A 27,686-nucleotide genomic window follows, 5' to 3' on the forward strand; every position below is an offset into this window, starting at 1 on the left:
GCTGCATCGTGAGAGGGAAGCAACAAGCCAGCAGGATGGCTTCCTCCATGAATACCTGGGGCCACCGGGGCAGAAGGATCAGCAGATGCCAGGACCACAGGAGGAAGATGTGACAGGAGGAGGAGCAGCAGAAGGAGGTGGAGGCAGCATGGATGGCCACCTATGTCCATGGACACCTCATCAGGCTCAGACCCCCATCCCTGTCCTATTCCCAGGAGGCTCATTGGACCCTGCCATCTGGGGTGACCCTGTCACTACCCCATTTCCATTGCAAAGCAGTAACCTCTGTGCCATAGGTGAGGTGAGTGAGGCTCAGACCCAGGAGGCACAACCCATGGTTGCTGCCACATAGGAATGTCGTCCCACTCACCTCCACTGGCATGTTGAGAAGTGTCCAGAAAGACAGGACATGACACAGCCCCACATTTCAGGTCCAGGTTTTCCCTGGGAAGGTCGCTGCACCCTGACAAGAGGAGGGTTAGACATCCCTATGGCCTGAATTGGGGATTGGAGGTCCAGAGAAGAGAAGGGTTTCCCAAAGCTGCACAGCTCTCAGGAAGCAGAGCTGGCTTTGGAGCCTAAGCTCTAGGATTTCGTGTCCAGGGCTTTTTCTGGGGAAGCTCTGCTTCATGTATACTCTCTCATTCTTCAAACACCTACTTGCTGGAGAAGTGGACCCAGAGATCAGTGGATGGGTGCCTAGATGGAGATGCATGAATAAATAGATGGGTGGATGGATGGATGGATGGTTAGGTGGGTGGACAGAAGTATGGATGGTAGACAGAGGTGTAGGTAAATGGCTGGGTGGATGGAGGATGATGGATGGATGGAGGATGATGGATGGATGGATGGAGGATGGTGGATGGAGGATGGTGGATGGATGGATAGATGGACAGAGGTGTGGATAAATGGATGTGGGTGGGTGGATGGATGAGTGGACAGATATGTAGTTAAATAGATGGGTGGCTGGAGATGGGAAGGATGGTGGATGGGTGGGTGGATGAAGCTATGAGTAGATGGATGGGTGGGTGAGGATGAATGATGGACATATGGAGAGATGGGCAGAGGCATGAGTAAATGGGTGGGCAGATGGATGATGGATTGATGAACAGAGGCATGAGTAAATGGATGGATAGATGGATGGAGAATGGGTGGACAGAGCCGTGGGTAAATGGGTGGGTCATTGGAGGATCAATGGTGGATGGGTGGATGAATCGATGGTAGACAGATGGGTGGACAGAGGTGTGGGTAAATGGGTGGGTGGATGGAGGATGGATGGACAGAGGCATGGTAAATGGGTAGGTAGATGGAGGATGGATGATGGAGGGATGGATGGACAGAGGTGTGGGTAAATGGATGGGTGGATGGAGGATAGATGATGGATGGGAGGATGGATGGATGGGTGGATGGATGGTGGATGGAGGATAGATGATGGATGGGAGGATGGATGGATGGGTGGATGGATGGTGGATGGGTGGACAGAGGCATGAGTAGATGGATGGATGGATAGAGGCATGGGTAGATGGATGGTGGATGGGTGGATGGACAGATGAATATAAGGAAAGAATGAAAGGAAGGAAGAAGATGGATGATGGATGAAGAAACTGAAGGGCGGGAGGTGAGTGGGTGGTATGTGTAGGTGAACAGGTGGGCAGACGGGATGGTGGATAGACAGCAGCCAGCTCGGTGGATGTGTAGACAAATGTCAGCGTGGGGGCTGGGCACTGAGGCTTTGCAGTTGCCGGGCTGAGGTTTGGACCTCAGTGTTACTGGAGGAAGACTCCCCCCGCGAGTCCTACTAGCTCCCTCGAGTGGGTGCTGCTGCCCACCTCAGAAGGGACCGGGAGGCCTCAGTGCTCCGTGTGCAGAGGGCCCCCCTCCGTCACCTCTCCCTCCCTCTGACGTATCGCCCCGGTCATGGCTGCTGGAGGCTGACGTTTCCTGTCTCCCTCCACCAGCGGACGAGGAGGATGAGGCCCCCAGCTGCCTGTGGCTACCCCTGCGGACCCTGGATGGGCCGAGCCTGCCTGAACCCGACCCCCTGGACCTCCGAGGAACTATCGCTGCGCCTACCTCCTCGCCCTCCCCACCGGCCTCCCCAGCCTCCCCAGCCTCTGCGCCACCTGCCGCTGCGTTCCCAGCTGCGCTCCCGGGGGCCCTTGGGCCCTCCCCGCCTTCCGCTGCGCCAGCCCCGCCCCCTGGGAGGCCCGCGGGGGAGGCCACCGAGTTTGAACAGCGGCTGCTGGACTCCCATCGGCGACAGGGTGCCCTGCTCTCCCACTGGTCCCAGCAGCAGAGCGCACTGATGGCTCAGCAGAACCTGCTGCTGCAGAGGCTGGCAGAGCAGAGCCAGCGGCTGGCTGACGGCGTGGAGGCCCTCAACCGGACCCTCGAGAAGCTGGTGGGGGCCTGCCCGGCACGGGGAGCCTCGCCCACGGCCCCAGAGGGCACCCTGCCTGGTGGAGCAGCCCGTGGGTCCACCAGAGGCTCCCAGGGCAGCCCCCAGGGCTCCCACCCAGGCCTGGAGGTCTTCTCAGGGATGATCCTCAAGGTGGAGGACGAGATCTAGGGTCTGGCCCCCAGAAGGCCGCACACAGTGGGGACTCCAGCCCTTCTGAGAGCTGGGCCCAGGGACAGCCCGGCAGGGCTGGAGCCTCGACAGAGCCCGTGAGGACAAAGGACACTCATGACGTTGTCCCTGGGGCTCAACGATGTGCCAGGAAAGGCCTCGGAGCCAATCTGCAGGTCCTGGGCAGAGGTCTGCTCAGGGACCTCATGGCTGGAGGGGGCAGAGGGGCACGAGTGGAGCCCCTGCTGCCATCCTGCGTGCTCACCAGCTGCGGTGAGCCCCTTGGAGGACAGGGCCGGCACCTCCCTGCAGCCACAGGGCCGCTAGAGCGTCCCCAGACCTGGAAGGGTGGCTCAGCTGGGTGTCACGAAGGCCCCCGGGGACCCGGAGTGCCCACCGGCAGCCTTCTCCTCCTGGATGTGTGGACTCTGCGGGCTGGGTCCTGCACTTTTCTTCATTCTGCCAAGGGAACCACGTCCTGCAGGCCTGGAGTCCTTTCTGCCCAGTTAGAGCTGTGGCTTGATAGACACGCATATGCGTGTGTGTTACCGGGTACTGTATGGGGTGGGGTGCTGTTTTGTACCTACTGATTTTTCCTGCAAAAAAGTATTTTTCCTATATAAGCATAAAATAATGAAAAAGGCAGTAAAGGTAGTGATGATGCTCATCAACAAACGAGACGGAGCCCCGTCCTGATCTCGGGTGTGCTGCACCCTTGTGCTCAGCCCCGGTGGGGAGCCCAGAGCACTCGCTGGGTTTCCAGATCGGTCCCATCCGTTACCCACTGTGCCCCTGCTGGGTCCCTCGGGGAGCTGGTGCGCACCCCTGGCCCTCGCACACAGGGAGGCTGTGGGGCCAACAGGAGAGGGCAGGGCTCCCCACACCCCAGGGCCTCGCTGGTCCTGGGCCCTGTGCCCTGTGCCCGCCTCCCCTTTACCTCCTCCTGACCGTCGTGGCTAGAAGCCTCCAAGAGTGTGAAGTATTGGTGTGGGCTGGGCGGTGTGCTGGTTCCAGGGTTTCCGCGGAAGCCCCAGCCCTGGGGAGGGCCAGGACTGGTGTTACTGGCACACGGGCAGGACCCTGCTCTGGTTGTCCATTTTCACTGTGGGCCGGCAGCGTGCTGGTAACCTTGTCTACGGAAGAAAGCCTGGGCTCTTCAGCCGTCATCCAGCGGCTCCCTGGGACGTGGCCCGGGCGCCCTCCCAGCCTCCTCTCTCTCCCTCTGTGGGTGCAAGTGGTGCCTTTTGCTGTCCCGGCAGCCTCACGCAGATGGCCCCGCCCTGGGAAGGCTTCCTGCTACGCGGCAAACCTTGGATCCCTGCATGCCATCTCTGAGCCTCCCCTAACCTTCGTGCCGCGTGGACGGGATGCACCCTCTGTCCTCTATGCGCACTACAGATTGACATCTACCTCCCCACTTGCGACGGACACTGCTTCCTCCTGTTGCAGGCTGATGCCTTCTCCAGTCTCAGACTGAGCCCTGACCCTGGTCACACCCTGGGCCCTGACCCCGGTCACACCCTGGGCCCTGACCCCTGTCACTCTCTGGGCCCTGACCCTGGTCACACCCTGGGCCCTGACCCCGGTCACTCTCTGAGCCCTGACCCTGGTCACACCCTGAGCCCTGACCCTGGTCACACCCTGGGCCCTGACCCCGGTCACACTCTGGATCCTGATCCCGGTCACACCCTGGATCCTGACCCTGGTAACACCCTGGATCCTGACCCCAGTCACACCCTGGGCCCTGACCCCAGTCACACCCTGGGCCCTGATCCCGGTCACACTCTGGGCCCTGACCCCGGTCACACTCTGGGCCCTGACCCCGGTCACTCTCTGAGCCCTGACCCCGGTCACACCCTGGATCCTGACCCCAGTCACACCCTGGGCCCTGATCCTGGTCACACCCTGGGCCCTGACCCCGGTCAGTCTCTGGGCCCTGACCCCGGTCACACCCTGGGCCCTGACCCCGGTCACACTCTGAGCCCTGATCCCAGTCACACTCTGGGCCCTGACCCCGGTCACACCCTGGGCTCTGACCCCGGTCACACCCTGGGCCCTGACCCTGGTCACTCTCTGGGCCCTGACCCCGGTCACTCTCTGAGCCCTGACCCAGGTCACACCCTGGGCCCTGACCCCGGTCACACTCTGAGCCCTGACCCCGGTCACTCTCTGGGCCCTGACCGTAGTTATTCCTGTAATACCTCTCTGAGACCCCTTTGGGCCTGGCCCCGTACTATGTGTGGAAGGTGCATACGTAAGCAGGGCAGACCAGAAGCCTCTCCTCCCGGAGCTCGTGGTCTGCTGTAGGAAACAATGCTAAGCTAGTAAATACTCCCTGGGTAATGGTTTCTGTGTGTAAGTTAAAACTAGATTTGGCTGTATTTGGCAAAACACCCAGGTGGCACATTTTAGAGAAAACAGGCGTTGTGACTTTTACTTGGAAGGTATCTGAGCTTGGTGATCCAGCACAGCAAGGTGGCTCTGCGGTCCCTGCAGACTCGCGTGGCTTGCTGGTCCCTACTCCGTCACGGTGCTCACGCGCCAGGATGGCTGCAGGACTCCCACCACGGCACTCACGTTCCAAGTAGCAGGATGAAGAGGAGGGATTAGGAAGGCACGTCCACTCCCTTTGAGGATGCTTCTGCGTGCACCGCATTCCGTTGGCTGGCCTGGGACCCGGCGGTAGGACCCAGTGCCCCCAGAGGCTGGGGAGGCCGTGCTGAAGAAGGCGTGTTGGCAGATGTCGGTGAGGCCCGGAGAACAGGTGGGGGAGGGGCTGGCAGGGAATCTGGGCTGAGGTTGGGGACCAGCAGCCTTCACCCCTGCTGTGGACTCAGGAGTTGGGGCCTGAGAGGTGACGCCTCCAGGTCTGTCTGCCTCCATGGCCCTCGTGCGCCCTTCAGCCTCTGCGGCTGGACCCTGTGCTGCAGACAGGGCCCCGGACGAGCGTGATGGGACAGCGGGTGCCTGCCCGCAGGCCGTGGGCCGGGTGCACGAGGAGGCCGGGCAACGCCTCAGGGAGAACGGAGGCCCCGGCTGGCCTTGAGGGCGGGGGCGCTCCTGCATGGAGGGGCCCCAGTGGTCCTGGGGTGCCCTCCTCACGCCTGGGCTGGAAGCTGCCGGTCTTGGGTATGTGCCAGGGTAGCCCGAAGAGCCTCTAGGAGGGTTAGCCAGGAGCCAGCCAGAGCCATTCCTGGGGAGGAAGGTCTTCGGGAGCGTGCACAGGCAGCGGGAGGACGGTCAGCCCCTCGCCCTGCGATGGGGCTGCAGCTCCCCGGCCGCCAGCCTCAGAGCCCGTCCTGCTCGGACACTGTCCCCGGGCAGCACAGACTCTGAACGCAAGGGAGCAGGTGGGTGGTGAAGTCAGGGCTGGGGTCTCGTACCAGGTGCCCGTGGGCCCAGCGGGAGGGGAGTGGTGCCCTGGAGCACCAGCGTCCCAGTGGAGGGAAGGGGCCAGGACAGGGCTCGGAGGACCCTGTGTGGGAGGTGGAGTCGGGGCGGCGACAGAAGGAAGGAGCTGCCCTGTGGAGGAGGGGAGCCACGAAGGCTGCAGTGACAGATGCCAGCGGAGGCTTCCAGAAGGACCCGAGGGGGCTGAGAGGAAATGGTCCTAATTTGGGGCGTCTAGAAGGTGACAGTTGGCACAAGGGGGATGTTGCTGTGACAGTCTGTGGCTTGACTGCAGGGCCTCGGTGGTATGTTCCAGAGGCCGGAGTGGTGGGGATGGTGTTCACGAGCTGCTGCAGCCCTGGTACAGATGGCAAGCCTGAGTCTGGGGTGCATCGAGGGGTGACGTCCAGGGCAGGCCCGGAGCCCGGTCTCAGGACTGCAGCTTCATGCCCAGTCCCCGCCTGGCGCTGCCGCACCAGGTGAGTCTCGTGCATCCCCCGGAGGAGCCGCGGGACCTGCGGGCAGTTGGGCAGATCCGCTCTGGGAGGGTGGCTTAGACAGTCCCTGCGGCCCTCCTGCTATGTACGGACCAGATTAACGTGGAAACCCACAGTTTAAAATGTTTTGTTGCTTTGCAAAGAAGCCAAGGACCTGGTCTTGTTCCCTACCTGCCATCGCCTCCCCTGCTGCCCTCCTGGAAAGTGCTGGTTTCAGAAGCTAGTTCAGGGCTCATCTGAGATCCCAGAGATGCAAAGGCCCTTTGTGCAGGGAAGGGGCTAGTCGGGCCTTTGGGCTGCCCACTGCACGAGGGGCCCATGTGACCCCACAGTCCAAGGCCACTCATATGTGACGGGACCGCAGAGCAGAAAGCCGAGGAAGCAGGAGCAGGTGCAGAGGTAACAACGGAGGCCCTGTTTGTGGGCCCCACTGTGTGCCCAGGTCCACACGCTGTGTCCTCGCCCCCGGGCCCCCGAGGGTGACTGTGCTTGGAGCCGGGTCCTGGCGGAGGTGATTAGGACAGAGGAGGTCCCAGGGGCCCTCATCCAGCCGGCCGGTGTCCTCGCAAGGAGGGGATAGCGGGACGCAGACGCGTACCAGGGGACGACCACATGAGGACACGGGGAGGGGACGCCGTCCACCCACCAGGACGGGGGCCTCGGGGGAGCAGCTCACCCACGTGTGGGTCCCAGACTCGCAGCCGCCAGGGCCGGGAGGAAACCCGTTTCTGCTGTCTCAGGTGCCCGGCCTGGGTTCACTGAGGCGTCGAGCTGGCTGACACAGCCCCGGAGGGATGCAGCTACTGGAATTAGACTTGTAAGCATGTAGGTCCTGAGAAATATTTTAAAATAAGAAATCACAAAAGTTAACAATAGGAGATTATCAAAAGTGACCAAGTGGGTCTGAAAAAATCACCTCTAACTTTTAGACACAAAGAGTTGTGTGGACGGCCGTGCATCGGGCGTCTGGTCACAGAGGAGGTGGCAAACACTGGAGGGACACCAGAGTGCAGCACGGGCTGAGCCGGTGGAGTTGAACGGTGGAACGGGGCCCACTGGGGCCCAGGAGGCCGGAGTCTGGCGCAGGCCAGGCAGGTGCAGGGGGCGCAGGGACACCGCACAGCAGAAATGCGACAGCTGCTCTGCCGGCCACGGGTGGAGACGCCGTGGAGCACCACGGTTGGCATGGAGGGGATCTTGACCCATGTCAACCACAGGGGAAAGGGGAGCCCAGTGAGGCCTTATCTGCTAAGTGTTCCAAAAATAACCATGGACGTAGAGTCTCATTTCCAACAAAACCACCCATCAAGGACAAAGACAAGTGCAGGTGCTTCCATGCCAGTGGGAACCTGGCGGGCTCACGGGCAAGAGACTTCCCCTAGTGGAACATCTGAAGGATGGAGGAGGCGACGCTGGAGGGAAGATCTGTAACACAAGGACAGAGAGCCAAGAAATCAGTAAATACGTAGGCAACTCTCAACTAAGGACTGTGTGAAATAATAAAGTTATTTTGTAATAAAGTAATGATTATGACTATGGCATCTAACTTTTGTGGGGTTAAATTGTTAGACCCCACAACCAGACGTGGATAATATATTAGTTGAGAAAAGTTGCTAGAATATTCTCATCTCATATTGTTTGCAGGGAAGTTAAATATGGATTAATTTTAGCTTTTGTTAGGAATTATATACGGTAAAAACTCAAGGGCTCCTTCATCAAAATTTAAAACCTACGCTGTGCAAAAGACAGGCTACTCACTAGAGAGCAAATATTTGCAAGTCACATATTTGACAGAAGACTTGTATCCTGTACATGTAAAGAGTTCTCTAAATTCAACAGTAGGAAAAACACTTCAGTGAGAAAACGGGCAAAAGATTTGAGCAGATGCTCACCAAAGAAGATTTACGACGGCCCCGTGAGCACCTGAGAAGACGGTCAGCACCCTGGGTGCTCAAGAAATGCAAAGTAAAACTGTAACGACGTTTTGCCGTGCACCTGCCCCAGAGGCCAGAGGGGGAGACCCATGGACCTGGGGGGCCTGGGCTGTCTGTGCTTCGCCCACGGGATGGCCACACTGAAAACCAGTTTGGTAGTTTCTTAAGCGTGTTGCCCAACAGCTGCACACCTGGCGTGTGAGTCGCCGCACACACAATGTTGTCAGAGCCGCGGCACCGTGGTGACGGTGGCAGGACAGGCGCCATGGTGGCCAGGGTGCGGCTGCAGAGGGCCCGCCGGGCAGTGGTGTGCAAGTCTTGGTGGCGCTGGCTGGAGGACGTGGCTGGATCACCCGGGGTTGGCCGTGCACACAAGGATCCAGTGAGATCTGAGGTGACGGTCACCTCTGGACCAGGAGTGTTAGGGTGTCTAACTTCCAAACCGGTATAAATGGAATGAGAACGCAATGAAGCCAACACAAATTCTTACTGCACAAAAAAGGAAAAGGGGAAAAAAAAGAGGTGACAAAACTAACGTGGAAGGAAAAACAGCGAGTAGAAAAGCGGGCAATCATGCCCGTAAGCACACCTCTGCACGTGGGGGCAGCGCCCACTGGATGCAGGTAAATCGTCTGATTGCAGGAAAATGATCTCTTTGCCGTTGACAAGAGGACAAGGATCAGGTGAAGACGCACCGACGGCCTGGCACGAAGTCCGCACCCGCGGTGCAGGGGGCAGAGCTGCTTTCAGACGGAATGGACGTCAGGACACATGTTCGTCAATATTAGTAAAATAAGAACGAATTAGATGTGGTGAAGAGTTACTGTGTGACAGGTGGCACTTGTCGTGAAGATGAGAACCCTAACCTGTAAACACCCGGTAAAAAAGGTCGAGGTGAGGTGCAGCACGACTGTCCCTCCCCGAGGAGCCCGACGTCATGGGGAGGCCCCAGTGGGCGCTTAGGGAAGAGGGTGCTGGGCCTCCCCGGCTCTCAGGACCCCGACACTGCGCCCGGGGACGTGCACGGCGTTTGACCACAAGTGAGATGCACAAATGTCAACAGACTTCAGAGTCAGTAATGCAGGAAACACGCGATTTTTAGAAAATGCAGTTAGAGGAATGCGATTGTTGATGTAAGTGGTAAAAATAAATAAGTGTTTTTGTATGTTTGGAAATTTCAAAAGCCTCCTAAATAACTCCGAGGTCAAAGAAGCCTTCAGTGGGCGAGCGAGTTACCGGATGTGTGAAGACACGATTGAATAATAACAAAACACGGCACGTCAGACTCGGGGCGGGGGGAGCCTTCAGGGGAAATTCGCAGCCCGAGATGCTTCTGCCGCCAAGTCCCCAAGTCCGCAGGCCGCAGGCCGGGGGTTACTGCACGAAGGTGCCGCACGGACGAGCAGCCGACCCAGAGAAGCTGGAAGGGAGGAGCCGGACACAGGCCGCGCCCTGTCGTCACAGTCTCCTCGATGCCAGAAGTGGTCCCTGGGGAGACCTCGCAAGTGGATGAGCCACTAGTGAGGTTGATCTCGGAGAGGGGAGGGTGGAGGCCAAGGGTGGAGACTCAGGGGACAAGCGGACGGGCTCCTGGAGAAGCACAGCCGGCCCAGAGCGCCTGGCGGGGAGCACCCAGCCCTCGCGGCCTCTTAAGTGTGCTCCCCGGACCGCAGGAAGAGGCCCGGCCTCTACAGACATTTCCAGAGAGCAGAGGAGGGGAGTTGCCAGCGTCGTGGTGCTCAGAGGCAGCCCGGTGGCCAGGGAGCTCGATGGCCCGCCCATCCCAGGACCGCAGGCAGCGGGTGCCGGGGACAGCATCAGGCGTCCCCGCGGCGTCCCCGCCTGCCTTCCCGGAGCCCGAGGGGCAGGAGGACACACGCGTGTGCACGCTCCAGCTGTGTGCTGGCAAAAGTGACCGCGCTGCGGGACCCTGAGTCGCCCTGCGGCCCTTGCCCGGCGCTCTCCCCTGCCGCCCCTGCCGCCTGGCCACCTCCCTGCCACACATGCAGTGCCCCTCAGAGGACGGTCCCGATTCCTGCCCCCGGGCCCACGCCCCGTTCTCTGCCAAGTAGGACACAAGCTCCACGGGCAGGGCTCCCGCCGCACCCCTGCCTGGCGCCTAGGACGGTGCCCGGTGCCCTGTGAATGCGCTCCTGGGAGTCTCTGCACCCCTGGAACTGGGGAGGGTGGGACTCCACGGGTCCCCCGGAGGGGAGGGAGGCCTGAGGAGCTAAAGCCCGTCCCGCAAAGGGCAGGGCTAGCGCCTGCGGACTGCAGGGAGAGCAGGGGACCCTTGGGGCTGAGGGCCCAGCCCAGCCCAGCTGCCCCTTACTCTCCCTTCCCCCTCCCTCCTCCTCCCTCCCCTGCACTTCCCCCTCCCTCCTGTCCTCCTCCTTCTTCCTCCTCTATCCTCCTCCCTCCCTCCCCTGCACTTCCCCTCCCTCCTGTGGGGGGGGGCGGGGGGGGCAGTGTTGGGGGCAGGGAGGGGCAGCTGCCTTTTTCCATCTGGCAGCTGAGCGGGTCAAATAGCAGCAAGTGGATTCAGTCCAGGCCTGAGTGTGTGACGCCCCTGGGCGCGGAGAACACGGGACAATCTCATTTTCGTGATCAGATTGTCATAGATTCTCTCCTCCATCTGCTGAGAGATGTAAATGCGGATCGTTCTGGGTGCCGCGGGGGACAGCCGTGGGGGCGGGGGGATCCTGTGTGCACTTGGGTCTCAGGCCGGGGCCCCAGAGCCTTGCCCTTCCCCCTGCGCGGCTCCAGGTCCCCCCAGCCCCCCTCTGAATGAGTGCCCAGCAGAAAGATAACCCTGGGCGTAGATTTTTTTTTTAAATAAATTTATTTTTTATTGGTGTTCAATTTGCCAACATACAGAATAACACCCAGTGCTCATCCCGTCAAGTGCCCCCCTCGGTGCCCGTCACCCAGTCACCCCCACCCCCCACCCACCTCCCCTTCCACCACCCCTAGTTCGTTTTCCAGAGTTAAGAGTCTCTCATGTCCTGTCTCCCTTTCTGATATTTCCCACTCATTTTTTCTCCTTTCCCCTTTATTCCCTTTCACTATTTTTTATATTCCCCAAATGAATGACCATGTAATGGGCGGAGATTTAAATCAGTCTGCTCCGTGTGGAGTAAGTGCGGGGTGACAGCAGGGGACCTCCTCCCGCCTGAGGGGGGCAGTGGGCGGGGTGGACAGGGCCGGGGAGCCCAGCGGCGGTGGGGGTGCTTTCCCTGCACGCCGTCCATCTCTGGCCCTGGAGCCCCCGCGTCACACGTGGTCCTGACTAGGCCCCTGCAGCCCGTGCAGCCCCACCTCCCTGCCCCACGGTGCCCTTGGCTCCTCGGGGCCGCGGCAGGTCAGGCAGGCCTGAGTCCAGGCTGGCACGGCCGTAGCCCAGCTTCATCATGACTGGGGGGCGCCGCTCCTCTGAGCCCGCTGGGCTGCGCCCGGGGTGTCGGGGACATGGAGGGCCACGCCTGGTCTCCGGGCTGGCAGCGGGGGCATCCTCGGATCGGGGCACGTGGAGCCTGGGGTCAGGCTGGGCCCCTCGGGGCTGCTTGGCTGGAGTGAGGTCCCGCAGGGGCGCCCCCAAGGCTGAGGAGGAGAGGCCCCTCCCAGGCAGAGGCCGCATTCCCCGCCTTGATCCTGAGGGAGCGCAGAGTGGGCATGGAGCCCCCTGAGCTGACCCCTCACCCTGGGCTCCGGGAGGCCAGCAGGGCGCAGGCAAACAGGCTGCGGGGCGCGGCTGGGGGCAGCCCAGCCACCGTGCTCCTGTCTGATGGGCCAGGGGCAGGGGTGCCCTTGAGGCCCAGAGGGAACATGCGGCCAGACAGGGATAGAGGGTAAATCAGCCTGGCTCCCATCGCTTGGGAAAGGCCTCCCAATGCAGGGCACTGGGACTGCTTCGAGAAGCCAGGAGGATCTCAGAGCTAGAAAGGCCTGGCCCCCAGGGTGCGGGGACCCCCGCGTGCGGTCCTCATAGAGCCCCCGGAGGGAAGACGCAGCCACTCCATTGCACAGGTGAGGAATCTGAGGCCTTAGAGGTAGAGATGTCCAAGGTACAGGAAACACTCGAGGAGCACCTGCTCACAGCCCGGGGGCACAGGCATGGGCATGCCGGGGGGGGGGGGCGGTGAGCTTGGGGGCACAGGCATGGTGCACGTGTTGCGTGTGCGCGCGTGTGCACCTGAGCACTTGCTTGCCTACTGGGGCGGTGTTAGGAGCACACAGGTGGAATTGGTTCATTTTCTGGACGTGGCGCCAGCCAAGTGGGCACAAGGGCTTTTCCGGGGGGCGGCTGGCTCTGCCGTAGCAGAGGAGGGCTGCAAGGGATGTAGGAGCTGGGCATGGGGCCCGAGGATGAGCGGCATGCCTAGGCCCCGACCTCCAGCCTCTGAGCTGTGCACCCACCTCGAAGGGAGGAAGGGGCGTCGGGCCGCACCTCACAATAGCCAGACAGACCCTCGTCCAGGCGGGTCTCCAGAGAGGCCCAGACCCTGTTCACAAGCGCTCTGGAGCCGCGTCGGGGGGCCGGCCCCCAGGGCCCCTTCTAGCCCAGCTTCTGCCCGACAGCTTTGATTCCCAGACTGAGCTTTGGAGAGCTGTACCAGCTGGTCCAGAGCATCCTGAGCCCCGGCCAAAGGACAGGCAGATGGAGGGAGGGGGCTGGACGATGGTGGCCTTGAGGACTTGAGACCCCCAGAGGCTCTCGGGGGGAGGCAGCTGGCTGCAGCCTGCCTCTGGAGGCAGCACCTGGCATCCTGCCCAGCCCAGGTGTTTAGATGCATTAGGCCCATTGTCGAGGATGCTGCAGGCTCACAAAGCACCTGCCACGCAAGGTGGTCCCCCTCAGCCTCACCCCTGCAGGAGAACTCAGCAGCTCCCCTGAACCCACCCTCCCACGGTCCAACTTCGCATGCTTCGGCTGAGAGGGCCACGGGAACACCTAGCTCCTCTCGAGGGAGGAGGTTCCCTATCTAAGGTCACCGCCTGAGTGGGGAATTGCCTCCTTTCAAGGGGTGACGAGGGGACGTCACCCCACGGCGGGGTGATTGGGGGTGGTGCGCGCGTGGGAAGGTCCCATTCAAGATGGAAACAATGCAGTTTTTAAGTGATGGGGAATCTGGGCTTATTTTCAGCAGCTGTATGCAAATTACATGCAAATGAACCTATTTCCCTTCCAGTACCTGTGGCCCAGAGCAACCGTGTTCTGGAGGACCAGAGGCAGCATCTTGTCTCGTTCACAGCAAGGATCTCCTTCTGCAGAAGCTGTACTGAGTAGGGGCAGCCGCTGCCGTTTATTTAACAGATGAGGACGGCCCCTGGGGGCCGACAGTTCTAGCCCTAGCTCTGTGACTCCGTGTGTGTGACCTTGAGCACATCGCTTTGTCGCCGCTTCTCGTTTTCCTTTTCTGTAAAATACGTATCAGTAATGCCTCAGAGGGCTGCACGTGAAGCACTTAGCACGGTGACTTGTCCTGGTGACGGTGGTGATGGTGGTGATGATGGTGGTGGTGGTGGTGACGGTGGTGATGGTGACGGTGGTGATGGTGGTGGTGGTGGTGGTGGTGGTAATGAGTCTCTAAACCAGGCATGGTACAAATCACTGGGAAAATGGAGGAAAGAAGACATCTGTCTTTGGGATGCTCATATCTTATTCAGAGGCCCCCCAGCCCCCACCTCATGCAGGGCCATCATCTCAACCTGTGTCCCTACCCTCTAAGCACTGTTGGCCTCGATCCCTAAGAGCCCCACTATTCAGCCTCCGTCCACTGTCACCTCTCCTGTCAGTGGGGACAGTGGCTGGTCTTTTCCGGAGCCCCTGCCATGTCAAGAGGACCCCCCGCCCAGGCAGGTGGGTAGCACAGGGGAGGCTGAGATGTGGTCCTGGCTCTGGAAGTGCCCCCAGTCTTGGCCACGTGGCCTAGCATGCAGGACCACAGTGATCTGTCCTCCACTTGGGCTGCAGCCCTGCTGGGTCTATACCTTTCTCTGAACGTCAGAACCACCCCTCCCCCCCAGTCTTCATCTTAGGGACCTGCCTTCCAACTGGCCTCCAGCTTCCTGAGGGAGGGCACAGTCCTGCCCCTTCCTGCCATTCTGGGGGTTGGCCCAGGGCTGAGTGCAGAATGAGGGTGCAGGCCTTCTCAGAGCTTCCCATGGGGCGGCGCTGGCTGTTGGAGGGCCTGGGGCACTGAGCTACCACAGCGGGAGCTCCGGGCCCAGTGCCCTCCACGGGGGATTGCTGTCTCCCCATTTTGTAGATGGAACTGGAAGTCGAGAAAGGCTGAAATCATGCACCTGGCAAGTGGTGGGCAGAATTTGAATCCGGGTCTCTGAAGGCCGGGCTCTCCTGGGTCCCTCGGAACTCCTGATGGAGCAGCCGGGCAGGAGAGGACCGGTGTTCTACATGCCGCCGGGAGGGGCCGGAGGAGCGTGGCCAGGGAGAAGGAGCGCAGACGGCCCCATGGGGCAGCCCCCCCGCCCAGCCGCTGTGCACAGACCGGGCTCCTGAGCTTTCTGGAAGCTCAGGGGATATCCGTCCGTTTGTGGCCTCGAGCGGGATGGGGGCTGGACGGGCAGGGGCCCATGGGGCCTGGCTGGCCAGTGAGGCGGAGGCAAAGTGGAGGAGGGGCGGGGGCCTCTGTGCCAGGCCGGGTGCGTCCAGCTGGCCGGGCCCTGCCTTCTGCAGACAGACGCAGGTTCGGTTTCATTGAAACACCTCAGCCTGCCAGGCCTGCGGGACCCGGGCCCACGGCGCTGCGGCACTTTGTGCCAAGAAAGGAGGGAGAGGAGACACAGAATTGTCCTGCTCGCTCAGCAAAGAGCCAGGAATATCTGCATGAAATCATTCCCGTCTTCTGGAAACGGCTGGGCTCTTCCCGTGCAACCTTGGGTCCGAAGGGGCTGGGGTGGGGCAGGACCCGGGAGCCCGCCACGTCCCGCCTCCCACCAGCCCGGTCACTGAGCAAGGTCACCCCCAGCCTCAGCTAGGCGGGTGCCCGGTGTGCAGCTTCAGAGCCCCTCCTGTGACTGAGTCTGCCCCCCCCCATGAGCAGTGCCCACCCAGTCCGGTCTCCCTAACCCCCCACACCCCGGGGAGGAGCTGCATCTGGTCTGAGGCCACTGTGTGAGTGACTGGGGGGACCCAGGGTGGGGGGAGGGGGCGTGTGCAGCTCCGCACCCCTCCTACGGGGCGGGACCTGATGGCCAGCCGAGCCTGTCCCCGAGCCTGTCCCCGGTGGCTCAGCCGAGCCTCACACCTGGGCTGGGCGGGAGGCGCAGGAGGCCGCGTGCCCCTCCTGCAGGTGAAGCAGCCGAGGAGCAGGGAAGTAGGGGACCTGCTACGTGCACGGAGGAGCAGGGTGGGACTTGGTGCCAGGTCACCCCAGGCCTGCCTCCAAACCATTGTGTACAGGAGTGACGGGGCAGGGACACGGCCCAGTGTCCCCACGAGCTCTCGGCGGGGGAGGAAGCAAAGCTCGGACATGGCCTGTGGCCTGAGTCCCGGCCGAGTTAGTTACTTGCAGCGAGACGTTGATGAAACCACGTGCGGTGTCTGAGCCGTCCTTCCGCGTCTGGACGTGGCTCCATCCCAGGCCTGGGGGACGTTAGGTGACACCACTGCCTGTCGGGAGCTCAGCACACGCAGGTGCCCCTTCTTGCAGCGAACACCGCCGCCGCCCGCAGGTCAGGGCGCACAGGGGCCCCCGGGAGCACAGGCCCAGAGAGGCCGGCGGCCGCGCGCTGCAGCGCATCGTGAACGTGCCCCCAGGACGGCGAAGCAGTGTGTCTGTTTACCTCCCGGCAGCAGGAAGGGAGGACAACAAAATTAAACCAAATAAACCGCCCAGACATCCCACGGGCCGTCGGCGTGCGTGCCCTGCAGGTGGAACGCGGAGCCGGGCGCCGAGGGACGTGAGCTGCTCCCCTAAGGAGCCAGGGGCGCGTGTCCGGGCGGGTGCGCTCCGGGGCCTGCCTGGCGCTCGCAGGGGGCAGGGGGGCGGCATTGCCCCTGCACGGACGGTCGTGGGCTGTGCCCTAGCTGGACGCACCGTGGCCGCCGGGGCTGCGTGGGGCCCACCCGTGGGGTGCATGGGGGCGTGTGCGGGCGAGCCCATGCCCCTCCTCGTCCCTCAGCATCAGGGAGGACCAGCTCTCCTGTGGCGATCGCGGCTCTTCGGGGTCTGGCGTCCCCGCTTCGGCCGCAGCTGGTGGAGGCACGGCTGGCAGAGAAGCCCCGGAGCAGGTGTCACGGGTGAGGTGCCCGTGAACAGGGGGTTGGACCCGCCAGAGGCGGGGGTGGGACGCGTGCAGCTGATGACAGGTGTCTGGGCGCCCCCAGCCCCTCCGTGTTGGTGCGGGGCCACAGCGTTCGCGTCCTGTGCGTGGGCTCCGGTCCACCAGGTGGGGCCGCCCTCGGTGGCCAGGCGCAGACCCGGGCCTGGGGGGACGCGCCCCTCGGAGGGGGGCAGTGAGGGAGGCTGGGGCTCCGCCCTTCCCCACGGGAGCCCTGCCCGCGGTGGCCGTCCCGTCTGGCTCTGCCCGCCTCGCCTGAGTCCCCGGGCTGCCCGGACCGCGTCCCCCGCCCCGGTCCGCAGCTGCTTCTGGAGCAACAACGGGCTCATTAACGATGCCGTCAGCACACAGATGAAAGGCTCTCAGGAAAGCCGCTCCCGGGACTGTGAGGCCCTCGGCTCCCCCCCCAGGGCTCCGCCTGCCTCCCGCCCTGCCTGCGCCCCTGCTGCTCACGGGCCCACGGCCGGGTTCACTCTGCACAGCGGGCTGCTGGGGGTGCTGCTCCCGTGCTGGGACCCTGGGACCCTGTCTGGCTTGCAGCGCCCCCTTAGAGGGGCCAGGGCGGAGGGCGAGCCTCACGAAAGCTGTGCGAGCGTCTGCGTGGACCAGGCGAGTGACCCTCCTGCTCCTGTGCCTCCACCAGGAGCCCGTCCTGCCGCCCGCAGCGGGGAGCAGAGGCCAGTGGGCGTCTGGGACAGCAGCCAACACCCCCATCCCCACGTTGCTCCCCCGTCTCGGCCGTGCACCCCGCACCCCTGGCTCTCATCCTGTCCTCCCCTCCTGGCCTCTGCCAAGCCCTGCCCACTGTGGGGGTCTGGGAAAGCATCACCCGCACCTCTGTCCCCCAGACTCGGTGCTGCAGGAGGAGCTGTCTGCCATGGGGGGGCCCCATCGCGCCCTGTCCCCCAGCTGACCTTGGCAACCCCAGGTCTGGACACCCGGCTCTGTCCGCTTGCCCCAGCTCCCCGACGGGCCCAGCCCACTGCCGCCAACCCTAGGTGTCCAGGATTTCCTTTGCTGGGCTCCGGACAGCACGTCTCGGCTGCCTCCCCCTTCCCCCGGGAAGGCGTCAGCACGGCTGTGTCCCTGCGTGCCCTTCCCAGCGTCGGCCTCAGTTTCCACCTCGGGCCCCTGGAGCAGCCGCCTCCGCTGCCGTCCCTCCTTCCCAGCCCTTGGAGCCCGGGCTCCGTGGACGTATCTGGTCGAGGACGGGCGCCCGCGCGGGGCGGGCAGGAGGAGCCGCGGTGTGAGCACCGTCTGGCTCGTGGAGGCTCGGCGGGCGGATGGATGGGCGCGTGTTGCGGCCACTTGGGCAGCGGACCTGGCGACGTGCCCGCTCACCCTGTGCCCACACCCCCCGGGCAGGTAGCGGGTGCTCCCAGGAAGGCAGCAGGGCTTGGGAAGAGGAGTCGGGTCGCCCGGCAGGAGGAGGGATTCAGAACCAAGCGGCCTCTGCCTCGTGTAGACGGCGTCTCCCCGAATCCTCAGCGGGCCCCGGGGGCGGCCCAGGCTGCATGTGAACACGGCCAAGGCGCGGCGAGGCTACGGGCCTGTCCCCCAAGTCTCACCCGCCTGCAGCCCTGAGAGCGGGGGGCGCTCGTGCCGGGGCGTCGGGGTCGTAACACGGGGCTCGCAGGCAGCGTCACCAGACGACGAGAACCATGGATTTAGGGCGTTGGGATCTCAGAGCAGCAGAAGCTTAGACGCACGTCCAGGGACGGGGAGGCTCGCGGCGTCGGTGACGGCGGCGGTGACGTATGGGGGAAGCCCGGGCGGGTCTCAGTGTCGTCATTTTACGGTCTTTCCGCAGCATGTGACTGGGTCCTGACACCCCGTCGCTCACGTGGCAGGTTCACGCGGGTGTCACACAAGGGCTTGCGCTGAGCGCCTCCTCGCCGGACACCCCGCTTTGCGGCCGCGCATCCGAGGAGCTCGCCCCGTCCTGCCCTCCGCTCTCGCCTCCCTACGCGCTTCCCCAAAGGTCGCATTCGTGATTCCGCTTTTCCATACTTTATAATAAACTTTTGTATTATTTTAAACAGACGGTGTTGGTACAGTGTGTGGATGGCCACGTGATGGATTGTCTCCTTTTGCTTATTTTTAGCTGCATAAAAACGAAGCCGTACCACGTGCGTTCTTCCAAGACGTGCCTTTGACACTGAACTCTGTTTCCAAGACTCGTCCACGAGCTTGTGCGTAGCTGTGCGTCCTGCTTCTGTGCGTAGAACTACCTGGTGTGGCTGTGATCGAATTTATCGTCCTCTCCTCCTCCCGAGGGGACGTAGCACGTCTCCAGCTCTTTGGTCAGAGGCACAGCCGCCCCGAGACTGCGTCTGCCTCGCGGGGAGCAGGGCTTCTCTGGGTCAGTGCGGGGGGCCGGGGTCACGGGCTCTCTGGGTGAGCGCTGTGTGGACGGCTCAGCTCCCCGGGTCAGGCTGTGTGGACGGCTCAGCTCCCCGGGTCAGGCTGTGTGGACGGCTCAGCTCCCCGGGTCAGGCTGTGTGGACGGCTCAGCTCCCCGGGTCAGGCTGTGTGGACGGCTCAGCTCCCCGGGTCAGGCTATGTGGATGGCCCGCTCTCGGGTCAGGCTGTGTGGACGGCTCAGCTCCCCGGGTCAGGCTGTGTGGACGGCTCAGCTCCCCGGGTCAGGCTGTGTGGACGGCTCAGCTCCCCGGGTCAGGCTGTGTGGACGGCTCAGCTCCCCGGGTCAGGCTGTGTGGACGGCCCGCTCCCGGGTCAGGCTGTGTGGACGGCTCAGCTCCCCGGGTCAGGCTGTGTGGACGGCCCGCTCCCGGGTCAGGCTGTGTGGACGGCTCAGCTCCCCGGGTCAGGCTGTGTGGACGGCCCGCTCCCTGGGTCAGGCTGTGTGGACGGCTCAGCTCCCCGGGTCAGGCTGTGTGGACGGCCCGCTCCCTGGGTCAGGCTGTGTGGACGGCCCGCTCCCCGGGCGGGTGGCTGGTTTCCCAGGTGGCTGCCGGTCGTCGGTTCTCGCGGTGACGCTAGAGCGCTGCCTATCTGCTATTTGACATTGTCAGATTCTTTGATTTTTGCCAATGTGGTGGGTGTGAAATAGTATCTAATTGTGGTCCTCATTTGCATTTCCCTGATCACTAACGAGGCTGGAATATTTCATATGTTTATGTTTGTGTTTCCTTTGCTGTGAAAAGTCTGTTCATGCCTTTTGCCCATTTAAAAATTGGATTGTTTGTTTTTTCCCTTCTTAATGGTTTCTGGAATGTACACACACATACGGGGCGTGTGCGCTCTGTGTAGACGCGAGTGCTTCGTGGGTCTGCCCCCGGTGCCCCCCGGGCCGGCAGCGGTGGCGGCTTCCCCTTGCCCGCCCCTGCGCGGCCTCGCGCCCCCTCCTGGACTCCCCGCGTCCCGCGTCCCAGGCATATTCCCCTTCTTTTGCCTCTGAGGACCCTGCAGCTTTGCGGTTCTCTTTCCCCCTCGGGGTGCACGCTCGCCCCGCCCGCGGGCACCCGCCCCGCACCTCTGTCTGCGCCGGTGCCCGCACCTTGCGGCTCCGCTCGGGGCTGCTGTCTGCCGGCCTCGCCTCGCCCCGGCTGTTTCTCCCCTTTCTGCCCTTCGCTCTCGCATGTGTTTTAGGATCACCCCGCCGGGTTCCGTGGGTAACCCTGTGGGCGGCGTCCTGGGCTCCAGATAACTTGGGGAGCGCTGGCATCGTCAGGACGCCGGGCCTCCAGTCCCAAACATCCCCTGATGCTGTTAAATACATTTACACGCCGGTTCCCTCCACACGTAGCTCTCATGTCTGTGCAGAGGTTTCTCCCTAAATGTGTGTTTCTGCCTGTTTCCGTGCGTGGCACACGTGCCCCCTGCGTGCCCCCCGCGGCTGGTGCCCACAGGCCCAAGCAAGCCGTACACGGAGCGCTCGGTCTCGGCGTTCCCGGGACGCCGCTCAGACTCCGGGATTCCTTCGCAGATCGTCCTGAGCTGCGGGGGATACACTCGCGTGTCCGTCCTGCGTGGTGTCAGGACGCTGCCTCCCTCCTGGGCCCGGTGGGCGGGGAGCTGTGACGGGGCGCTCCCGGCACCCCCTTGCTCGGGGAGCGCGGCGCGTTTGTTCTCCATCCTCTTGTCCGGCTGAGGACATTTGCTCAGAGGGGTTTTGGGTGGTCATTTGGGTTAAATCCTGGACGGACATTCAGTGTCCTCACATACGCCTTCGGTCCGTAGGGACGGTCCTTCAGCGTCCTGCTTCACTCGGGGTGACGGACACGCGTGGATTTCTGGCACCGACCCGCTCCTGCGTCTCGGGGCAGAGGCCACGTGGCCGGAGCAAATAGCAGTGGCATAACCCAGTGTCGCGTTACAATGTAGCATGGTCACGCCTTTGGTTTTTGTTTTTTGTTTTTTTAGATTTTATTTATTTATTCATAAGAGACACAAAGAGAGAGAGAGAGGCAGAGACACAGGCAGAGGGAGAAGCAGGCTCCGTGCAGGGAGCCCGACGTGGGACTCGATCCCGGGTCCCCAGGATCACGCCCTGGGCTGAAGGTGGTGCTAAACCGCTGAGCCACCCGGGCGCCCCAGTGGTCACGTCTCATTCCCGGTCTGTGCGCCCACGTGGGCCTCCGCCGTTCCCCGCCGTTCCTGATCTTGTCCGGTTTGGGGCTGGGTTTTGCAGCCCACGGGACGGGTCTTCTCGGCCACGTGTTGCAGGCTCACAGCCCCTGGAAGCCCACGCAGGTCCCCTCTGGGCCTTGAGTTCGGGTTTGGTGTATGAGGTCTTTCCAGGGTCCCTGGGTCTGGCTGCGGCGGCTCAGGGGTGCCCGTGATGCTCCCCGCCACTGCCCGGCCTCTGCTCTGCCTCACCCTGCACCCCCTCACTCCCGCTGCTTGCCCACCCAATCCCCGCCCCATGCGTCTTGGCCGCTGCGTCCGTGGCCACGCGTTCGGTGCCCGCTGGTTCCGCATCGTGGGAGGTGCTTTCCCCTTACCGCCCCCCCTCTCCCCTGCTTCTGGCTTCCACGGGCCCCGGCGCCCCAGCCCTGCCCCTCCTGTAACCCCATCTGCAGCCTGCGCCTTGGGATGCCGCGTGTCTCCATCGTGGCTCAGCTTAACACGTGCTCTCTGGGTGACGTTTCCTTCGACCCAGGAGTTACTAAGAAGTGAGTAGTCGTAAAATGTCTACACGCAGGAGATTTCAAATGTGCTTTTTTTTTTTTAATGATCTTCCGAGGGTTGCATTGTGTTCAGAGAATTGCTTTCATGCGGTGCTGCTTCTCTGAGCGTGCTGAAGACTCGCCTTTCGGCGTAGAGAACCCCCCCTGCGTGCCCGGGTCCCCTGGGTCCTCGCGGCCTTGAGCCGCCCGACCCCGCTCGGGCCGAGAGACGAGCCCTCCCCGGGGGTCTGTGAGTGTGTGTGTGTTTTCTGTGTTCTGTGCCTGTGAGTTTTAGGCTTCGTGCGAGTAGCGCTGCTGCCTCATCTTGGTAAAGCCGGACTGCGGGCCTCAGAGGCCCCTGGCCGTCCGCGTGGCGTCGGGGGCCGCGCCCGGGCCAGCTTGCTCGGGATTCGTGTTTCCACGACGTGGTTTTCCGTCCTCTCCCCGTCGGTATTTCTGTGCCCCCGGTGCTCCCGAGACGCCTGTCTCAGTAGCTGGATTTAAAAAACCTGCCGCGACTGCCCTGCCTTTGTGCCAGCGGGTTCGATCCATTCTTGATGTATTAGCGCAAGTTCCCCGTCTTCTCTTCTGTGGGTTTTTTTTTTTTTTTGCTTGTTGGTTTTTTTAAACATCTTACTTATTTGTCAGAGTGTGTGCGTGTGAGGAAGAGCCCAAGCGGGGGAGCAGCGGGCAGAGGCCGAGGAGAAGCAGGCTCCCCGCCCCCCCCAGCAGAGAGACTCGATCCCAGGACCCCGGGGTCATGACCTGACCTGCCAGGCGACCCCCCCCCGCCCCCGCCGCCCCGTCATCTTCTGATTGATTTGTCTTCATTTTTGTTTTTGCAAAAGCCTTTTAGTAAGCTGTAGGGTACAGAAACGTCGCAGGGAGGAGCAGGCCCCGGGTGACTTCGGCCACGCTCCCCGGTGCTCGCTGCTGCTTTCCGCCCTCAGGATGGGTCAGCGGGCGCGGGGTGCCCGGCGCAGCAAGCCCACCCTCATGGAGCGTCCCCGTCCGAGCACAGGCCCTCCCGGGGCAGAGCTCCCCGTCCTCCCGGGACCCCGACGCGGCCCTCATGGCCTGCGGAGCTCGGGCTGACCTGCTTGTCTGGGTCGTCCGCCCCACGGCCTCACCCGCCGGCTCCGTCTTCGGAAATTCCGTCCTTCGCTTCTGAAAGTTCATTTCTTTTTTTGATGCGTGTGTCGTTCTCTCGGCCTCTGCGCCACGTCGCTGTTGAGCCATCGGGCGTCCGTCGCGCTCACGTTCTCGGTGTCCCACCTCTTCTCCGTGCGTTGCTTGTTGCTGACGACGTTTGTGCGTCCGAGCCTCGTCCTCCCTCGGCTTGGGAGACGCACTTAATTCTGCTCCCAGGGGCCGGGGCCGGGGCGTGCGTGAGCGGCCCTGGGGGTCTGGCTTCCCTGCCCCTGCCAAGGGTGGGCCGAGGGTGGCACCGTCCAGGCGGCGGTGGTCCCGGGGTCCCTGCCCAGCCCGCTCCCTGGACTCTCCGGCCGCCTCTCAGGCCTTGCCTCTGAGGCCTGTGCCCCCCTGGGAGTGCTCCTTGCGGGGTCCTATGGAGGACACGGGGCGGGACCCGTCCGCAGTGGATGGGGGCATGCTGGCGTGACCCCGGGACCCCGGGGGAGGGGGCACAGCCGTGGGAGCCCGCAGGCCACCTCCTGACACTGTGTTTAGGAAGGTTAGATGTCACCCCCCACAGACACTGGGGTTCACGTTGGGTCTGGGTGTGTTCACCCCAGATGCTGTAATTCTGACTGTGACCCGCGGGCTTCGGGACGGGACGGCATTGTCTGGGGTCAGGAGCTTTCCTCCCCTGCAGCCCCGGGAGGTGGGTGCTCGGCCCGTTCTAGGAGGGGACACTGAGGCACAGGGAGGCAGAGGGCCCGGGACAGCTCGTAAGTGGTGAGGTCGGCGCGTGAGTCAGGGGCGTCTGCCCCAGCGCCGTGTCTCACCAGAAGACCCGTCCCTGCCCCGGGGAGTGGCATCCCGGGGGTCACCCTGGAGGAAGCGCTGGGGGCAGCGGGCTTGGTGCCCATCCCGCGCAGCGTCCCCAGGCATCTCCCTGCACTTACGTCCCTGGGCTCTCCCGTGGGCAGGCGTCCCCAGGGCGAGGGCCAGGCTGCAGGGTCTCCAGGAACTCAGCACGCGGCGCAGGGGCTGGGCCGGGACCGGCCAGCGTGCTCCTGCCTCGGGGCCTTTGTGCTGGCTGTTCCCTCTGCCCAGAGGCGCTGGACTCCGGGGTCCCCGCAGGGAGCCCCACCCCGAGGCCTTTTCATCCCCGCCTCCCACCGCCCGGCCTCCGCCCCTGCACACGTGGTCCTCCGTCCACCGCGGTTTCACCTGCCCGCCTCCGTCCGGGGAAGCGCGTCCTGTGTTGCCTGTCCGTGCCCGACCCCTGCGTCCTCCCAGGACCTCCCCCCTCCCGGTGCCCGCAGGCACCCCCGTCCTAGAGGCTGGGGGCTGGTGCAGCCAGCCTGGATTCAGCTCACGAGAGCGCATAGCTGGGGGTCAGTGCCACCCCTGGAGTGGCACGGGCAGGTCAGCGCCCCTGGAGGTGGGGTGGGCCCTCCACGCAGGGTGGCGCCTGCCCCATCTGCAGGGAAGCCGGGTCGGGAGGGGCGGGGGGCTTGCCTGGTTCACCCAGCGAGTTGGGACCACCTCCGGGGCCATGGCACAATCACAAATGCCCGTGAGGAGGGGGAACAGCTGGGGAGGGGCCTGGCCACCCTGGGCCACCCTGTCCTGCGGGAGGGGGGTCCACTTAGGTAGGCAGTGTGGTGCCCCGACCCCTGCGGCTGGGCTGCCCAGCCTCAGCTTGGCCTTGACCCCGGAGCTCCGGCCGACCCACTGTCTCCCCTTCCCACCTGCCCTTGTCTGTCCCTGACCCACACCCGACCTGCCCTGGCCCCCACCCCTGACCCGCCCTCGACCCACCCTGGGCACTCCCTGCCTTCCCCACTCGCCCCCCCCCCGCCCTGCTGTCCTGGCAGGGCCCGGGGGCAGGGGTCCTGGGGTGGCTGTGGGTGCTGCGGGCGGGCAGGGCCTCTGGAGAACAGGGCTCCGGGGAGCGCAGGTGGCGTGCAGGGCCGGGCGGCAGGTGGGACCCTGTCTCGAGCTCAGTGTGTTTGCCTGGACGCCCCCAGCTGGACGGGGACTCAGGGCAGAGCTCAGCTCCCGAGGGGGAAGGAGGCGGGAGGCAGAGGGAGTGGAGCTGGGGAGGCCTGGGGGGGCCAGCGCTTCCCACGAAGGGGCAGGGGTGACGGGGCCCCAGAGGGAGGAGAGGGCGTCCTCCCCCACAGGAGAGGTGGGCGGGCACTGGGGGGGTAGTGGGTGGGGTCCCCGCGGGGTTGGGCTCCCGGGGCATGTGCAGACCCAGGCCCAGGGCGCAGGGCGGGGGGCACGGGCAGGTGGGCAGCCGATCGTCACGCAGACCTGCCCGCACCCCAACTCTGACGCTTGCTGGAGTGTGACCCCGTGGGCACTGCCGGGTCCCCGCGTGTGGGTCACCGCGCCCGCGCTGCCCGGAGGCAGAGGCCCCCTCGGGGTCGCACGGGGGCTCCCGGGTGCCAGAGCGGCAGTCTCGGGCCACAAGCCCCTGGATTTCAGGGATGAGTTTATGGGCCAGGAGGAGAGCGTGTGTGTACAGCGTGGAGTCAGCAGGGGCCAGAGGCGGCACCTCCCGTCGGCGACGGTGCTCGCCCACAGGACTCCAGGCTCGGGGGAGCCGGTCGGGCCACACCGGGCACCGCGCGGATAACCCAACGGGGGGAGACGAGGCCGGCGAGGGCACGGCTGGCGTGCATGAAGGGGGACGGGGACGCCCTCAGGACGGTCAGTGAGACCCTTGCTGGCGTCCGCGTGAGACCCGCGGGAGGTGAGGGTGGGCTGTGCCGGTGTCTGGGGACGAGCGCCCCAGGCGGTGTGAACAGTGTGTGCAAAGGTCCCGAGGCCCCGAGGCCTCCCTCCTGCTGACCGCTGCACAGAGCACACCAGCGCTGCCCCTCATTCCAGGGACGCCGGGGACCCTCTGCCTCAGGGCCTTTGCACGTGCTGCCCTCCCGCCTGGACAGTTCTCACGGGCCCGCGGCTCCCTCCCTCTCTGCCTTCAGGTCTGGACCAGACCGTCAGCTGTGTGATGCCGCGGCCGACCGACCCGGACCCCGGCTCCTTTTCTTCCGAGTCTGTGTCACCGCCCTGTACCCTGCGCACTTTCCCTGGGAGCCTGCTTCTCACCCGGCTCGGCTTACTGGGGTGCCCCCTCCAGGGCGGGGGTCTTCCTCCCCTGCTGACTGTCCGGCCCTAGGACGGTGCCCGACGCACGTAGGTGACGCTTGCGTACTAGTCACTGGCCTGGGAGCTGCGGGAGGAGCTGCGGGTGTCAGCGTGGGACAGGGGCTCTGGGCATGAGGGGTGTCAGCGCGGCTCTGCCCGCGGGGGTGGCTCAGGGGCTCTCTGGGCGGGACAGGCCGTCTGTCCGGGGCCACGGGGGCACCCGTGTGGAGGCCAGGGGCTGGGGAGCAGGGCGTCTGCGGGGCCCTTGCTGGTCCCCACGGGGTCCCAGAGCCCCCAGCAGCGGGGAGTCAGGGCCCAGGGCACAGGGACGGGGCAGGGGTGCAGTAATCCTGAGACTCGGCGCAGACGCCAGGGTGTGCGGTCAGGCCCGGGGCCTGGGGGCTGGTCCTCCGCATGGGCTCCTGGGGCCCGAGTCTAAGGGGGTGAGGGCTCCCCGGGGCTCCCCTGCACAGCCTGTTGTCTCCATTAGAGGCTCCTCATGCCCAAAACACAAAAGCAAAGATCCCACACGACGTAAGGTCCCCGTAATCCCACCTCCGAGAAACGCGGTGCTGCTGGTGTCACAACGTGCTGTGTCTCCAGGGAACCCATCCTCCTGCACGTGTGCGCGTGTCCCTGGCCCGGTCGCCCCCCACCCCGGGCCCTCACGCCTGCCCCCCCACCCCCGGTCCTGACGCTGCAGGGGCTGCCCCGTGGCTGGGTGAGCAAGAGTGAGGCCTGCCCCCTCCCCATGCAGGTCAGCCCCTCAGCCATGATTGGCCATTCCAGGCGCCCTTCCAGGTCCTTCCTCCTCCCCTACCTTGTGAGAGCGGGTTCTCAGTTGAGGAAACTGAGGAGCGAGCCAGGCTTCCCCACTCCAGCCCTCCAGGTCCCGGGCCCCAGGGGAGTAAGCTCCTTACCTGACCTCAGAACCCCAGAGCCAGCTCCCACTTGGGCCTCAGACGCTGACCTCCACCTGCCTCCTCACGCCCCCACCCCTGCACTTGTCTGTCCCCCGGGGATGGGCCCCGGGGTGAGGAGGTGCTCCTTGGCCAGAGCCACCAGCTCTCGGTGTCTCCCCATGCCACCGTGTCTTGGGTGGTTGCCCTAGAACACTGCCCCCACCCTTGGAGCCGCGTCCCAGGGAGGGTGCCCCTCGGAGCCCTGTCATGGGGCGGGTGCCCCTCTCAGTGCCCTCCTGAACCCCATCGTGGGGCGGGTGCCCCTTGGAGCCCCGTCGTAGGGCAGGTGCCCCTCGGAGCCCTGTCTTGGGGCCGATGCCCTCGTGCCCTGTCCTCAGGACACAGAATTCATAAATCAAGTCATGATTCTGTATTTTTCCCCAGCAAAATGTGCCCATTTCAATAATTACAGCATTTGTGATCCACTTAGAAAACATGGTATTTTTAACGTGAACACTTAAGAAACAATCCGTTCCACACCCATCTATCCAAATGGCTCCGATTTTGAATAATTCTTTTGAAATGGAGTCTAAATATATACAAATAGATGTTTCTGAAATGTCATGTATTCTGAATATATTTGCATGGGAAGCGGCTTCTGAGGAGTGGGG

General features: G+C 63.7%; 1 protein-coding gene across 7 annotated transcripts in view; it reads left to right on the plus strand.

Moving 5' to 3' along the window:
- The window catches only part of TSNARE1 (t-SNARE domain containing 1), a 145,756-nt gene that overhangs the window by 99,618 nt on the left and 18,452 nt on the right, over positions 1-27,686 (plus strand). For 4 of the 7 annotated variants that reach the window (XM_041769294.1, XM_041769296.1, XM_041769293.1 and 1 more), the window contains one exon: positions 1,959-3,326. The exons of 1 other annotated variant lie outside the window; for it this stretch is intronic. In XM_041769294.1, the coding sequence (XP_041625228.1) occupies positions 1,959-2,569 (611 nt within the window). In that variant the 3' untranslated portion in view covers positions 2,570-3,326. Of the gene's footprint in view, positions 1-1,958; positions 3,327-27,686 lie in introns of those variants that run through there. 2 more of the 7 variants (XM_041769297.1, XM_041769299.1) reach the window with 1 other exon arrangement.

Source organism: Vulpes lagopus, chromosome 9 (genome assembly GCF_018345385.1).
Source record: "Vulpes lagopus strain Blue_001 chromosome 9, ASM1834538v1, whole genome shotgun sequence".
NCBI classification, from domain to species: Eukaryota; Metazoa; Chordata; class Mammalia; order Carnivora; family Canidae; genus Vulpes; species Vulpes lagopus.